Here is a 17,480-nt window from a genome sequence, read left to right on the forward strand (position 1 = left end):
TGAGCTGGGTCTCCGTACTTTTTGTTGACCGCTTGCTTTGCTTTACGCTTGCTTTGCGCTTGCTTTTCGCTTATTTATCACTTATTTTTCCAATTTTCTGTTTGTGCACTCTATCATGAGTTTATCATCCTTTTTTTGTAATAAAAGGTTAAACTTATTTTTGTGCATTAGTGTTTTTTGCTTTAGCGCGTCTGACAATAACTGGGCCCAGCGTCAGCCTCTCAGCAGCTTTTTGGCTCTTTGTAGTCGCTATACTATCAATGATGATAAACCTAGAATGAGGTCATGCGCCCCAGTTTGGTGGGCCCTTAAGCCTGGGTCTGCGCAGCCCCCCCCCCCCCATTCTTCCCTGTAATCATTGCTGTATGATAAACAGCACTTGTATCAGCTCTAAATTGACATATGTTCAGAAATACTGTGAAAAAGTTTGTTTCAAACAATGTTCATCCCAGAGAAATGGGAACATGTATTGGAGGTAACTATGGGTTTCAACTGTTTGCCTGCCATCCATGGGAACAAATGAAACCTCTCTGAGCTGCTGTTAGTGTTAGCTAGTGTTTCACACCACTGTTTCATCCCTGATAGATGACATAAACTAAATAGATGAGGATAGAAGTATCAGTTGTATCTTCTCTTAATAGTGACATCATCTTCCTTGACTCCGTGCTACTTGGCAACATCATCAGACCACGATTGTTTTATCATGATGTTGTGCAAAAACTTTAAATTACAAACTGTTTGTTTGAAATATATCACTGTACACTTTATGAATGTCTGTATTAACAAAACAGAGAAAGCTATTTTGTGTTTTTCCCATAGACTGTATAAAATATGGACGTAGTATCCGTGACGTCACCCATCTGTTCCTGAGAGCTGTTTTGAAGCAAATCGACGGCAGCAGCCATATTGGTAATGCGGAACTCAACCAGGCAGAGTGTGACGTAGTGTGAGTCTCTTAGCCAATGGCTGTGTGTTCCCGACCGGGAGTCACGTCAGTCATGTCCTTATTTGGGCAAAACTCGTAATCCTAATATCTTCTGAACCGTCACGTTAGAAAAAAATTCACCCCCCGTACAGTGTGTGCCATTAGAGAGATTAGCTTTGTAGGGCCAAGCCGTTTTTTGAACCAGGCTGTAAACATGTTTATTAATGCTGCAAAGATCGTCTTTTTCCCATTCATATCTATGTGGTTTCCGGTGTTTCTGCAGCCAGCCTCAAGCGGATTCTCGATGTATTGCAGTTTATATCACTTCCGCATTGGCTTCATCGTTTGAGACCGGAGTTTGCCGCTTGGTTTTTCCTGTTTCATTACAGCATGTCCTCAAATTCTGCATTGTGTGTTTCTGCTGCAGAAAATCACATGAAAAGGTTGTGATGTGCTTGATGTTAACAAATCCCTTTGACTGCAACCACTTTGGTTCATTCTGACCACTGTAGTTGAGTAGTTGACAAACCAATAAGTACACTCACACACACACACACAAACATACGCACACACGCACGCACACACAAACACACACACACAGGCATGCTGAACATATGCTTAAGAGAGCATTGTTGCATGTTTTTCATACAGAGAGCAGGCTGTTACATGAGCGTGATTGTCTTCTGTGCTCACACCTGCCAGCCACAATGCTGTTAATTAGGCAGAAGTAACGCTAATTAGGACACGCCAAAAACATACACACACCGCCATTCCTCATTAGTACCATTGTTCATCTTCCCCTGAGGTTACAGAGCTAATAAGTGTTCACAAACTGCTTTCTACATCTGTGCTGTCGATCACAGTTTTCAGATCCGCTCCGACTCACAGAGTACGTCTGTACCCACTAATTATCTGCTAATCATAATGAGTGATCTTCATCTCTATAGAAGAAACGTGCGGCCGCTCAATTCCTCCCTGAAAGTCAAACTCAAGGCTTTTTTAAAATAAGTTCCTGGTTTGTGTCACTCAGCGTTAAGACAAACAATTCTCAATCCCATTATAATGTGGAAATATATTACTAACCGATGACAGCTGGTGGGTTCTCTGAGAGTTGATTCTACAGTATGATTTTATTCATTATTGAGTCTCTGTGAAGTTAATGATGAAGACGTTATAGTACACTATAGAGCGAGCTAACCTTTATACCTTCTTATCTTTTATGGCTTCGGGACTTTTTTGGATGAATGTGTGATAAAAATAAGTTTATGAAGACTTGACAGAAGCAGCCGTGTCTGTCTAACTCTGTAGTCAGTGGCCAGCTTCTCTTTCCTTGAATTTTGACGGCAGTTGGACCGACGAAGTCTCTCCTGCCCCCGATTGTGTTTCCAGTTCTTAGATCCAGTTCTTAGTACTTTGAGTGTTTTTCAGGTTAAGCTTTTTTAGTATGCCAGCCTGTTTGTTGTCGAACACTCCAACGTTTTTTAGATGGAGTCCTGAAGAAATGCTACATTCAAATTCATAACAACCCTAGATTGAAGTCCTAAAACAGGGAGTTTCTTTTCCAGCCATGAACCTGATTTTGACAGCATCTACTTTTTCAGTGGTCACTCTTTTACTAAATTTTGTTCAGTGTTTCCAACTTTGAGTGTCTAGATGGAGTGAGGTTTTTATGACATGGACCGTATCACATATACTTGCATTTAGTCATGCTCACTAGGTAGCCAGACTTTAGGCAGAGGTAAGCTAACTGACCTCTAGCTTCAGCATATACACTTGAGGTCAAAATGATTAGCCCCCCCGGAATTCTGGAACATTTTCCTTAAATTCTGCCCAATGTTTGAATCATTGATAAAACTTGATATAAGCAAACATTCACCAGTGTTCTTTAGTAGCTTTGGTACATTTTGGAATGTAAAATACATTTTTAGGATAAATTTATATTAAATATAGTGAAAATGGGGTGGTCAAAATTATTAGCCCCAATGTGAATTTTTGCTTTTAAAACACACCTGAGCAGTCAACTGCCTTCCTAACAACACCTGTCGGTCAACTGGCTTCCTAACAACACCTGAGCATTCAAACAGCATTGAGATTTACTTAAGGGACTCCAAACAGGGCACTTGAACACATTATTGAGAGAGACTACTCTTACTAACCATGCCTAAGACAATGGAAATCAGTCTTCAGCTCAGAAAGAAGATAATTGAGTCTCATAATAAGGGGGAAGGCTTTACTGTCATTTCCAGGTGTTTTACAGTGTCTAGAATAGCTGTATGTTGCATCATTGCAAAATACAAGGAGACAAACTCTGTTAGAAACAAACCTAGACATGGTAGAAAACGCAAGATTTCAAGAACTTTGGAGAGGAAAGTAGTTGTAGATGTCAGCAAGAAGCCCCGGACATCTGCCAAGATGATTGTTGCTGACCTGACCTCCATTGGAGTTGATGTTTTTAAGGAGCACAGTTGTGAGGGGTCTTCATCATAGTGGGCTTCAGGACCATCGTCCCAGAAGAACCCCTTTACTCAAAGAGCAGCACATCAGAGCCAGACTGAGGTTTACCCATAAACATTTGAAAGGTAAAGATATGTTTTGGAAGTCCATCCTTTGATCTAATGGAACTTTTTGGGCATATGGATGTTGTTCATGTTTGGCCAAGAAAGGGGGAGTCCTTCAACCCTTAGAACACGGTCCTCAGAATTAAACATGATGGAGGGAGCATCTTACTGTGGGGCTGTTTTGCAGTTTCAGGCACAGGGAGCCTTGTTTTGGTGCATGGCATCATGAAAAAAGAAAGTTATGTTGACATTTTGAGGGATAATGTGAAAAACTCTGCTCTTAGTCTAGGCTCAACTCGGCGCTGGGTCTTCCAACAAGACAATGACCCAAAGAATACTTCAAAATTGGTCCAACAGTTCTCAAAGGACACCTAAACCAAGGTCCTGGAGTGGCCCGTACAGAGCCCAGATCTAAATCCTGTGAAGAATCTGTGGCAGGTGCTCAAAGTGAATGTCCATGCTCAGAAACCATGTACTTTGGACCAGCTGGAACAATTTACATTAGAAGAATGGGCCAAAATCCCTCAAGAGACATGTGCCAACCTTGTAAAGAACTATTTGAAGAGGTTGTTGTCAGGTGTGGCTCAGAAAGGGTGCACTATTGACTACTTAGGGCCAGAGGGCTAATCATTTTGGACATGTCATTTTTACTTTTTCTTATTTCAATTCATTGCATCAATAAAAGATCCAAATCAAACATAGTGAAGATTTTGACTTTGTTCTTTTGGAAACAAATAAACTATAAACATTTGTTTTTAATGTTCATTTTCATGGAGAAATCAAGGGTTTTATCTGATTTCACAAAGGGGGGGTAATAATTTTGGCCTCAACTGTATCTATTTGCTGAACAAACGTAAGATGTAATCTTACTAAAGCAATATTCAAGACTGTTTTCAGACAATATGCCCAGGCTTTATGTAACACAACATTTATGGACATAAGCTTACACAACTGACAGGAGGAGCTACATATGTACTGTGCAAACACTGCAAATATCTGCAAGGAAATGAATCACTGTATTTAGTAAAAATGTTCATCTGTTTTTTTTTAGCACAAAAACCTAATTTAGTCTTTCTGGAGGATGTCCCTGTCTCCCTCTCCCTGTGCCTCCCTCTTATATCTCTTATCTTTCTTAACCTCCAGCCCTTTCTCCTCATTTCATGAAATCATCTTTGACCTGTTAGCTTGTAGCTCTCTTAACCATCCTCAGTCTCTATCTCATCACTCTCTCAACCACTCCTCATCTAATTTCTTCCCTCTTTCATCCTCTTTTCCTGTCAAATCCTCCCTCTGTCTTTGCCACTGCTGATGCTAACGTCCTCCACTCTCGTTATTCTGAAGAGAAAAAAAGACCATCCTGGGTCACCAGAGGAACATATGAGTGCCTTTTAACGACTGCCTGAATTGGCTCATTAGAGAGAGGCTTGATGTCTGTGGAGTCAATCTTGTCTGCTGCCTTTGAATGATTAGCATGGCATCAAGTGTGCTGAACCATTAAGGCTGCTTTGGGTCCCATTAGCTCTCTTTATGTTTTTTGATCAGTGAGAGGAAAATGACAAACAGGAGAAGTACGATTTACAGAGACAAGTGAGATCTCATAAAGAACCAGATGAATTAGAAATATTGGATTTACAGGTGGAGGGAGAAATTATGGTTTCCAATCACAGGGTGTCGTGAGGGAGCTTGTGTACTCATACCTTTATTTATGTAGCGCTAAATCACAACTAATGTTATCTGAAGCCTCTTTACAAACAGAGCAGGTCTAGACCGTACTCTCTGTTCTATTATTAACAAAGACCCAACATCAAGACCGGATCAGATCCAGTCCCATCTTACAGACAGGACTCAGTCTGATCTCATCTTAATCCACCATGAGCAGAGCACTTTGCAGCATTTAGCAAGTTACAGTGGCAAGGACAAACTTCCTTTAACAGGCAGAAACCTCCAGCAGGACCAGACTCATGTTAGACACACATCTGCTGAGACCATGTTGAGGTTGGAGGGAGGGATAGAGGGAGACGAAGAGAGAGAGAGAGAGAGATGATAGTGGTTAAATGGATAGAAGTAGTTTTTGCAGCTGGAGTCTGGAACGTCCACAGCAGCGACTCAGAGGACCCTACCAGACAAGGGAGCTCAGGGACTCCAGAAAGGTCTATAGTTAGTAACTTTAATGGGACAGGAAGTGTTAAAGTAAATGATGGCAGACAGAGGAGAGAAATTGGATCCCAGCATGTCAGTTCCCCCAGGCAGTCTAAGCCTATAGCAGCATAACTAAGAGCTGGTCCAAGCCTGATCCAGCTCTAACTATAAGCTTTATCAAAAAGGAAAGTTTGAAGCCTACTCTTAAAAGTAGAGAGGGTGTCTGCCTCCCAGACCCTGACTGGTAGATGATTCCAAAGGAGAGGGACTTTAGGTATGATAAGAAGGCATGCATGCTGGGAGTGTAGTGTTCTAGAGGGGTAATAGATAGTGATGCAACGGATCATCGTTGATCCGTGATCCGTACGGATGCCTCTCCACGGTTCGGCACAGACGTGGTCCGCGGATTGGTTGATGAAAAAAAAAAATAGTTGCGCGTGTTCACGTGATGACTGCATGTTCAATCCACTCTCACTCGTCAAGCGCAGCGGTAATCATGACAAGGGAAGAGGCAGAGGAACTTGAAAAACCTCCTGCATCCTTTAAGTCACATGTATGGGAGCATTTTGGTTTCCCTGTGAAATACAGTGAATGCTGAATGTGCTTGAGCCACATTATGAAATTCCGTTGCGCACCCACTAGACCAGAGGCCGTCAATACGCGGCCCGCGGCCCGCATCAGGCCGCCTATTTGTGGCCCCCGAACTGTTATTCCTTCACTCTGTGTTTTGGTCGGGTCACCGTGTGTTTACCAGGACTTGTCTCCATGTCAACGATACGCAGACAGGCTGTTACTGGGTCACTTAGAGTCCACTGCTGGTAGTACAATTTTTAACTTTCACTTCTGTTTATGGAGCAGTTTGCATATTGGCACTTTGCCAGCTGTAGGACCCTAGAATAAAACGGTGTGTTCACAGTTTGCAGCTCAAAGAAAAGTGGACGGTGAAAATCAGAGATTAAAAGAAGAATGGAGTGAATCTTTTGAAGTTCCTCTGCTCCTTCACTTGCCATGCCATGAAATGCAGTGAATGAGGCAGGACTGGGCCCACAGATAGGGTGCTTTGCACATGCATTTTGAGTTGAATGTTGTTTTTATTTAATGGGCAAAAGTTTAAAAGTGTTTTACAAAATAAATGAAGGACAAAGTTATATTTGTCTTGTCTTCTTTCTTTTTTTCTTAATAGAGTAATAGAGCACCATGAGCTCTTTAAAATATGAAGGTGTCTGACCATTAGGAGCTTTGGAGGTCAGAAGAAGGATCTTAAATTCTATTCTACATTTTATGAGGAGCCAGTGTAGAGAAGCTAACACTGGACTGTTGTAGGACTGGAGTCCTTCTCAAGCTCTAATTATCAGGACTTTTGACTCAACTTGGACTCGAGCATACAGTGAGCCAGTGGATACACACTTAGTATCTCAACAGGGTGAGAGAAAACCTGTGCATGAAACAGAGGGACAATACCCTTTCACTTTGTGTCTGAGTCCTACTCACCCTGTCGGGATTATAATTTGTATAATCACCCGCTATTCATCTTTTGCTAACCCTTTGGGGCTGATAGGGTAGAAAATTCAAACAAATGTGAATTCATAAACAGAATCATAATTTTACCCGCTTTCTAGCCAGTCCTTTTATCAGTCTCTTATATTTATGATGCCTTTAAGAGTACCTTACACGTAATCTCTCTAGATTTTAATGTTCCATCCAGCAGAGTGATCAAGCTGTTATATGACTTGAATGTCCCCCAATGGAGCAATAATAAAAGCAAGGCAGTTTTTGTTTTGACTGCTCCTCTCCAGTGTTCCTCAATGGGAAACAAAAAAGACACCTCTATAAATGCAATATTGATGCAGGTCCTAATGTCTTGGCTCAAAAAAAAGTGGGTAAGGTTGCAGAAATAACCAAAAGGAAGTAGATCATGGGGACTGTGCATCTCCCGCCTGGTCCTTTTTAAAAAACGAATGGCTGCTTTTTTTTTTTCATTGAAACATAAAACTTCCCCTCAACAATGTCTAACTTTTTAAATGTCTTATTTTTCAGGTGTGCATGTGAAGCTGCTGTGGTTGGACAGCCAGGGAGATACCTGAGGAAAGATGAGGAAGAGCAGGAGTGTTCTCACAGTGTCTCCCAACAATGTAAGTCATGCCGTCTTCTACGTACCACATTGTACATCAGTGATCAATATTGAATGTTTTAGAGCCACATATCAACCCTGGAAACTAATTTGATTGGACTATGTTTGGAGTATTGACAGTTTTGTAAATAAGAGACCTAATTAGTGCTCAGGGTTAAGAGGCACTCAGAGAGAATAATGGAAATCCAACACAAAACGCTGGACAGTTCACTGATATGAATGCAAGCGAGAGAGAGAGACGTGTTTCTCTCAGAGTGGTGTGGATCATGATCAATCAGGAGGAACACAAGTTTTCAGCAGACAAACACAGGACACACTCACTGCCCTTTCTTAAAGATACAAACAGAGAGGTAAAAATAGAGCTGAATTGATGACCAGGCAGTAGGCTGTGATGTTTGAGGTCATGTCATGTGAAACCCACCAACATTTTGAAGATAACCTTATGAAGAAGACAAAGTTGCCGGCTAACCTGAAGCAACTAAGCCTGCTGAAGAAAGAGAGAAGAAGGACTAGGGTTTGTGAACCTCCAAGCAGATTACAAGATGCCTCAACTCCTACATTACCACAACATCCCTTCAGCATCAGAGCTCAATGCGATATGCTTTTACAAATCAGTTAAAACTTGGACGGGACAGCTAATCGTTTACAATGTGTACACAGAAAGGACAGGAACATGCAGGTGCTCTTTACAGTGGCTGCTAATGTTTAGTTCTGTCTCTCCAATAGTCCTGAGCTGAAGGTGTGGGTGTGTATATTAATCGTCTCTTTCAGTCCCTCTGCATGTGAGTGTGAACATGGTGTTCTCTTTCTTTATTTGAGCAGTTCTTTCACTCACTTAATAACTGCACTTTCACTCTCCTTTTTCTCCCAAGCTGTTAACATTTACTTTTGTTGTAGCGTTTCTGTAGTTAAGCTTGTAGAATTTGTGAAAAACAAAAAAGTACATCCATTAAAGTGACTCACTGGTGTGTTTTTTTAAAAACCACCAGATCAGGACCAAAGAATAAGGCCGGGTAGCTCCTCCGGGAGTTCCTTGAGTTCTGAGGAGGCAGTTTTCCTCTTTAAGGGTGTGTAATTGTAGTGGACTTGTGCAATTCACAAATCAAGACCACAATCATGCCTGAGTGTTAACACCTGCATTGTTTGATTTGAACGATTTGAAAAGCACTGTGACGGAGGAAGGAGATTGCTTTATAAGTGACACATTGTATGTGTGAGGTCAAACTACATTAATCACGATAACTGTTGCAATAGAAAAAAATCTGTTTCTGTCAATTTCTTACCAAATCCAGAACTTACATGTCTGGATTTCAGAGTGTATGTCTACCTGCTCTTGGAAACAAGAAGGTATCAGACTGCTAAATGCTGAAAGCAGTTCTTGACAGATTGTTCCTGTAACCTGAGTGTTAACTGCTTGCAGTTGTGTTATTTTATTCTTCATTGGCAAGCTCCTTCTTGCATATCTGTTGTCACTGACATGTTGAGTGTTGTGACTGTCAGCATTTGTATATTTGGTAGTGTTGTTTATTTGACTTGCTGGTAGGCTGCCTCTGGGATAAATTAAGTTCTCTGAATCTGAATCTGGATATTTATAAGCATTGAAATACCTTTATACATTTAAGAGCTTCAGATTATGACTTTCTGCTGTAAACATTGGCCTTTTAGCATCAGAGTTAATGAAGATTCCTGGGGTTTTGGAGCCAGCCTCAAGTGGACACTGAAAGAAATGCAGGTTTTTCAATTCCACAATGGCTTTATTTTTGATTTTGGTTGCAACTTATTATGACAGAACTTTTCCCCCAATTTAAACAGATACGATGTGTTTACAGGCAGATTTTGATTTTATCCAGAGCTAGCTGTTTTTCCCCCGTCCAGTTAACATCCAGCCTGTATTCTAAGCGTACCAATCAAGCTTACTCTGGGAAAGCAAATGCACATTTTCCACCAACTCCTTCAAACTTACTGGTACAAAGTAATGCTTGTACAATGTTAAGATATGTTTTCCAATCGTACACCAGCCTCTCATTATTCTAGGCCAGCGGTTCCCAAAGTGGGGGTCGGGACCATAGACTGTAAATAAAAATGGACAGCGTTGCTCCGCCCCTTCCCGTTGTACGGTTCTGAAGCCAAAAAATCCCGCTCCTGGGCGCAGCCATTGTGCAGCCAGAGCCTGTGAAGCCACTGTAACAAGCTCCGCCCTACAGCGTAGCGTCACAAGACGCTGTGTGTCCTTTGAAGCTTCCCTCTACGGCGGCTGTGAATCAAAGGAAACAGGAAGTAAAACCCCGTTTTTTAAACTCTAATAACTAACAAAAGAAACTTTTCAGAAAAAAGAGGCCTTGAACACAAAACAGTCAAATACTAACTACATATCACCACAGCATACGGATGTGAGAAACATTCGTACCACGTGTATTTATTTTTTAAAGTTTGACTGCTCCCCCATTCAAATGAATGGAGGAGACAGATTTTTTTACCTATACTGCAGCCAGCCACCAGGGGGCAGTCACACTGCTGAAAGCTTCACTTCCAGCCGAGCGAGCTGCACCCCTGGTCGGAACCCCTTGGGGGGGTCGCGTGACACTGATTGGGGGGTTGCAAGATTCCTTCCAAAAATCAATGAAAACTTAGAAAGATCTAAAATTGCATCATTATCGTTTTGTTGTACAAAAATACAAAATTTGTTGCTACATTTTAGATACGATAATGTAAATATAATCAAAATCAGAATCAGAATCAGAATCAGAATCAGAATCAGCTTTATTCGCCAAGTATGCTTGAACACACAAGGAATTTGACTTTGGTAAACTGTGCTCTCTTTGTACAAGGCATAAGAATAGGAATAAGAATAAGAACTACAATAAAAAATAAAATAAAAATATAATAACAATAACCTTAGCTATAAATACAAAGAAACAACAAATAGCTTGACTAATATGTACAGGCTAAAATAATATGATAAAGTGCAGTGGTGAGTTGCAGAGGTAGTTTTACATTATAAAATAGAAGTTAAATAATACAAAAAATAGAAATATGGAATTCTGCTTGAGAATTGTTGCATTGTATATCTACATGTATATTTACAGAGAGTATTTATCTGACAGGTATGACACTGTTATGGTTTAGTGTTCATCAGAGTGACAGCCTGGGGGAAGAAACTGTTCTTATGGCGGGTTGTTTTGGCGCACAGTGATCTGTAGCGCCTGCCGGAGGGGAGGAGTTTGAAGAATTTGTGTCCAGGGTGTGAGGGGTCAGCGGTAATGCTCCCTGCCCGTTTCCTGGCCCGGGACCGGTACAAGTCCTGGATGGGGGGCAGGTCGACACCGATGATTTTCTCTGCAGTCCTTATAGTCCGCTGCAGTCTGTGTTTGTCTAGTTTGGTTGCAGAGCCAAACCAGACAGTGATGGAGGTACACAGAACAGACTGGATGATGGAGGTGTAGAACATGATCAGCAGCTCCTGGGGCAGGTTGAACTTCCTGAGCTGACGCAGGAAGTACATCCTCTGCTGGGCCTTTTTTCTGATTGTGTCTATGTGGGAGGTCCACCTCAGGTCCCGGGAAATAGTGGATCCCAGGAACCTGAAAGAGTCCACAGTAGACACAGTGCTGTTCAGGATGGTGAGGGGGGGGAGTGGGGGGGGGCTTCTCCTGAAGTCCACTGTCATCTCTACCGTCTTGAGCGGGTTCAGCTCCAGATGGTTCTGACTACACCAGAGGGCCAGCTGTTCCACCTCCTGTCTGTAAGCAGACTCGTCTCCGTCCTGGATGAGACCGATGACGGTGGTGTCGTCTGCAAACTTCAGGAGTTTCACCGAGGGGTCTCCTGAGGTGCAGTCATTGGTGTAGAGGGAGAAGAGCAGTGGGGAGAGAACACATCCCTGTGGGGCGCCAGTGCTGATGGTCCGGGTGCTGGATTTGATGCTCCCCAGCCTCACCTGCTGTCTCCTGTCCGTCAGGAAGTTGGTGATCCACTGACAGATGGAGGCCGGCACTGTGAGCTGGGTGAGTTTCTGGTGCAGGATGTCTGGGATGATGGTATTGAACGCAGAGCTGAAGTCCACAAACAGGATCCTAGCGTAGGTCCTGGGGGAGTCCAGGTGATGCAGGATGTAGTTCAGACCCATATTGACTGCATCCTCCACCGACCTGTTTGCCCGATAGGCAAACTGCAGGGGGTCCAGCAGGGGGCCTGTGATGTCTTTCAGGTGGCTCAACACTAGTCTCTCGAAGGACTTCATGACCACAGACGTCAGGGCGACGGGCCTGTAGTCATTGAGTCCTGTGATGGTGGGTTTCTTTGGGACTGGGATGATGGTGGAGCTTTTGAAGCATGAGGGCACTTCACACAGCTCCAGCGATGTGTTGAAGATCTTTGTGAAGATGGGGGCCAGCTGCTCAGCACAGACTCTCAGGCAGGAGGGGGACACGCCGTCTGGTCCTGGAGCCTTCTTGGACTTTTGTCTCTGGAAGAGCTGGATTACCTCATCTTCACAGATCGTCAGCGCAGGTGGGGGGTCAGAGGGGGGTGGGGAGGGGCTTGTGGGGGGGCCAGGTAAATCAGAGTGTTCGGGTGTGGGGTGTGAAAACCTGCAGTAGAAGCTGTTCAGGTCGTCAGCTAGTCTTTTGTTACCTTCAGGGTGGGGGGAGGGTCTCCTGTAGCTTGTAACTTCACGCAGACCTCTCCAAACTTCTGAGGGGTCGTTGGCAGAGAAGCTCTGTTTTAACTTCTCAGTGTAGCTCCTCTTAGCTACCTTGATCCCCCTCGTCAGTTTGTTTCTGGCCTGCTTGAACAGGTCCCGGTCCCCACTCCTGTAGGCCTCTTCTTTGGCCTGACGCAGCTTCCTCAGTTGAGGTGTGAACCAGGGCTTGTTGTTGTTGTATGTGCAGAAGGTCCTGGTCTGCACACACATGTCCTCACAGAAGCTGATGTATGAAGTCACAGTGTCAGTGAGTTCATTGAGGTTTCCTGATGCAGCTTCAAAAACACTCCAATCAGTGCAATCAAAGCAGGCTTGTAACTCCTGCTTTGACTCCTCCGTCCACTTCTTCACAGTCCTAACTACAGGCTTAGCCGTTTTTAACTTCTGCCTGTAGGTCGGGATGAGATGAATCAGACAGTGATCAGATAGTCCTAAAGCTGCACGGGGGACAGAGCGATATGAGTCCTTTATTACTGTGTAGCAGTGGTCCAGAGTGTTAGACTCCCTGGTGGGACACTTAATATGTTGTCTGTATTTAGGTAGTTCGTGGGTTAAATTTGCTCTGTTAAAATCCCCGAGAATGATGAGCAGAGAGTCAGGATGTTTTTTCTCCACGTCTGTAATCTGGTCAGCCAGGTGCTGTAACGCCTCCGTTACGCAGGCCTGAGGTGGGATGTAGACGCCGACCAGAATAAAGGAGGAGAACTCCCGCGGTGAATAGAAGGGTTTGCAGTTTATGAAAAGAGTCTCCAGATTTGGACTGCATGACTTCTTCAACACTGTGGTATCTGTACACCAACCTTCGTTTATGTAGAAACAGATTCCGCCTCCTCTCGCCTTCCCAGAGAGTTCCTTTACGCGGTCCGCTCTGTGGAGCTGAAAGTCCGGTAAGTGCAGCGAGCTGTCTGGGATGTGTTCACTGAGCCAGGTTTCAGTGAAACACAGGGCGGCGGATCTGCAAAAGTCCGAGTTTCTTGAGTTGAGGAGCAGCAGTTCATCCATCTTGTTTGCCAGGGAGCGGACATTCGCCAGGTGAATGGACGGGAGCGCACTGCGTAACCCCCGCTGTCTCAGTCTGACGAGCACGCCTGCTCGCTTGCCCCGGCGCCGGCGTCTCCGGCAAAGACCATAGAGAGCTGCGGCTCCACCAGCAAGAATCTCTGTGTAACTTAAAGGTTCAATGAAAACCGGTGTAAAAAGTTCGGCAGAGGACTGTCCAATGTTAACAAGTTCTTCTCTGGTAAAAGAAACCAGAGAAGCGGAGCATAAAGATACAAGAAAAGAGAAAAACGCAACAAGTACGAGAGAGCGCAGTACCAGGGCGACCGTCCGTGGCGCCATCTTGGATCTTATAAAATGTTTCTTCTTTACTTTGTTGCCACATGACCCCTTAGGAAATGATCCTGCTATAGCCTTCTTTAAATTATAAAGATGTCTGTAGGTTTTTGGATTGGCCTACTAGTTCTTGGGAGCAACATTTAATCACATCAGGAGAATGGGGGTCTCCAGTATCTGGCACTATTATTTTGGGGGTCACAGAATAAAAAGTTTGGGAACCCATGTTCTAGGCTAAATTTTAATTCACTGACTTCATGTATAATATTTATGAAATATCTACAAATCACAAAGTCATATTACTTTGAGTAGATCAGTTAGTTCCTGCTGTGAACCCTCTTAGCATATGATGTTTCTGTCAACAGATACAACAGCTTCAACTTTGTTTTTAGTCTTTGCGTGTGTTCATCCATGTTCAACAAAGCAAGTTTATTTACAGTACATGTTTCATAGAAAGTGTTAAGTGTTTCTGAATCAATGCTGGTAGGACAATGTTATTGGATTCCAGCTCTAGAAGGGATTAGGTTCAACTGGTGATGCTCAGCAGGATTAGGTCTGAGGTCTCATACACATGTGTGCTGGTGTGTCATCCAGAAGCTGATGTTTGGATTGGATAAATTTGTGTTTTTTGGACTCATGTTGTACACTGAAGGGTGTGTGTGCACATGAAAAGGATTCCCTAATCTCTGTCTTGTGTGTCTGTGTGATAATATTGGACTTACTGAGTGGTGACCAGATAAGATAACCTCTCGCTGCCCCACAGACCTCATGACCTCATTCTCATGCAGCTCACAGATAACAACATCTTATCAACTCTGACTCTCCTTCTCTGAATGTGTGTGCGTATTGTGTCAATGCTAGTGTGCTTAAAAGTCACCATATGTACAGGACTCGGCATATTTGTGTAACTGTGTTTCCTGCGTATCTCCGAGTTGCATACACAATGATATTGTAATTTCAGCCTTTCAATGATTAGATTCAAATCCAGTTCATTGGGTTAACAGGGATGTGTGACCCTGCACACATTAATCTCATGAAGCATCCTGCCAAGTGCTGTACCTGTCAGTCATGTAATATGTTATATAAGAAATAATTAATATTTATATTCTTTTGATTGAGTTAACACCATCGTATATGGACAAATTAGGCAAATATGCAGGTTAAATAAATACAGTATTATAAAATGATGTAAATATACAATATGTTTTATAGTTGTTTTCTTGGATTTTTAAGATTTTTACAATAATTTGACTTTTAAATTTTTATGTTGTACATCTAGTGTGACAAAACAAGGAGAGAAACAGGGAAACAATTTGAGTATATCCACACAAACAAGGAAGACCAAGTGAAAGTTGGAAAATATGAAGATACAATTTGTTTATGGGTTAACCTGATCAGATAGTTCCTTGATATATTGAGGGACACACACACACACACACACACACACACACACACACACACACACACACACACACACACACACACACACACACACACACACACACACACACACACAGTGGAAATGCCACGCCTTTATCCAACAAGATTTAAATGGTGAAACATATATATACAAAAATGTTAGTATTCAGTGTGTTTCCCCTACCATTATACAGGGGGGGGCAACAGTGACCCCCGCCCTCCCTTGGAAGTTCAGTTAATTTCATTTTCTATCCTTCTGTTATTTATCTTATTTACATGACAGGATGTCATTATGCTCACCTGCTCTCTGTATCACATGGCAGAGTTCTGCCCCCATTCGCACACAGACACACAAACACGAGCGTTCACATACACACATCACAGCACAATGATACGATAAATGTTCATCAACAACTCGGATTATCAAGACGAAAACGAGACTATGACGAGCTGAAGTGCATCACTGATAATATAAACTCAGATGAAAACTTTAGTGGCCGACCGTCGGACATGAAGAGTTCATATTTTCCCCCGCTGTGTATCTAATCTTTAGAAATTAAAGCTATTCCTGTGACAGGCTGAGTTGTTATCTGAGGGGCTCAGTGTTAGCTTGGATTCTACCTGCAGCAGGTGTGCTGTGTGAACCAGTCTCCTCTTCATTGAGGATTTTTACCCCCAGTGTTTGTTAGTGACAAAAACACACCCGGAGGACGTCTGTTTAATATTTGACTTTTCAGGTTGTTCAGACACATTTAGTAAGTTTGGATCACCTCCTTGGAATCAAAGAGTGCCGTGAGCTGACTGTCTGTATTTTGCGTTCATAGCATTTTTATTTGCATCAAGAGAATCAGATATAGTGGTCACATGAAGACTGTTTTCTTTTGACTTTTTAGCAGGCTAGATTATTATACAAAAGCAAAAGTGTTAAAAGAGTGAAATGTTGACGATTATAATACTTGGTTAAACTGATAACCAAAACGATATCTGATCGACTACATGGATAGATATTGTGGCAAAGTTTGTCTGCACCCCCCCTAGAAACTGAGTTTCTAGGTTATTGAGTACTTAGTTAAATTTTGCTAGCTGTAATGTTGACTGGTATTATAGGTGAACTGACTTTCATCTCTTTACTGTAGTCCTTTAGCAAAGTATCTTTTCCTTCCAAAAATAGTATACGGTTAAAGAGACAATTTGACCTATTTTGTTAAGGGCCTGTGTCCACCAACGGCAAAACCAGTTTTCTTTTTCAAACCAATGCATTTCAGTGTTTTCAACGCCACACTTGTCAATGTCACTTCTCCCCCCCCACAGGCTGGACTCCTGATAGCAAGGCAAGACACTTTTAATTGCATAACAACTTTGACAGAGTGATATAAGCTTTGTCAACAACAATGGTGGTGGAAAGGTAACCAGACTGGTTTCCCAAGGGTACAATTTCCAGGACTGCTGGTATGTTATTGTTGTTTTTTACATTCGCTATGATAGTTTTCCTTAAATAGAAGCAAATAGCAAGCTTACAGGGCAATGTAAAATAGGATTAATGTTTGCTGCTAGAGTGGAATTGAAGTGGGATGACTCTACTTTATATATATATATATATATATATTTAAATATAGAACTTTTCATTTTCATTTTACATCATACACATATACACCAAAACAAACAAAGAGAGACAAATAAATACACAATAAAACAATAAAACTAAACAAAGCAAAAACAGGACCAACAGACAAAACACAAAACAACTCATACATACAATAATTCACTCAAACAGACAAGCTCAACCTCAGTAGTTTCATATTTCTTCCTCTTTATGGGGGAGGACTTTCTTCACCTAGCAAGCATCATTGAGAAGTGCACTGAGGTTGTAGGGCTGTTAGTGGAAACAGGCCCTAATGCATTACTTAAATGCTCCTTGACATGCTTATTAATTCTTATACTAACAAAACCTTAATTATTAAAGTGACGGATAGAGACAGGACTTAATAGTCGAAAAAACCCAACAGGGTCAGGAATTAGGACATGTAAATGAGACATTTTGCAAAGGGCGATGACACTTTACATAAAGACTGTCAGTTTGAGGACTTGTTTTCATTAATTGTTTTACATATTTGTTTTCTCCTTTGGTACTCTTTAATGTGCCTTGCTTCAGCATATTCTCTTTTCTCTCTCTCTCTCTCTCTCTCTCTCTCTCTCTCTCTCTCTCTCTCTCTCTCTCTCTCTCTATCTCTCTCTCTCTCCCTCCTCTCTTTCTCTCTCTCTCAATTCAAT

At 42.3% G+C, this 17,480-nt stretch overlaps 1 protein-coding gene across 2 annotated transcripts in view; it reads left to right on the forward strand.

Annotated features, from left to right (window-relative positions):
- Nucleotides 1–17,480, forward strand: part of pde4ba (phosphodiesterase 4B, cAMP-specific a) — a 298,471-nt gene that overhangs the window by 37,445 nt on the left and 243,546 nt on the right. For both annotated transcript variants that reach the window (XM_034674460.1, XM_034674468.1), the window contains exon 2: nucleotides 7,660–7,754. In XM_034674460.1, coding sequence (XP_034530351.1) covers nucleotides 7,713–7,754 — 42 coding nt within the window. In that variant the 5' untranslated portion in view covers nucleotides 7,660–7,712. The remainder of the gene's footprint in view (nucleotides 1–7,659; nucleotides 7,755–17,480) is intronic.

This window comes from Notolabrus celidotus, chromosome 2, assembly GCF_009762535.1.
Source record: "Notolabrus celidotus isolate fNotCel1 chromosome 2, fNotCel1.pri, whole genome shotgun sequence".
NCBI lineage: Eukaryota > Metazoa > Chordata > Actinopteri > Labriformes > Labridae > Notolabrus > Notolabrus celidotus.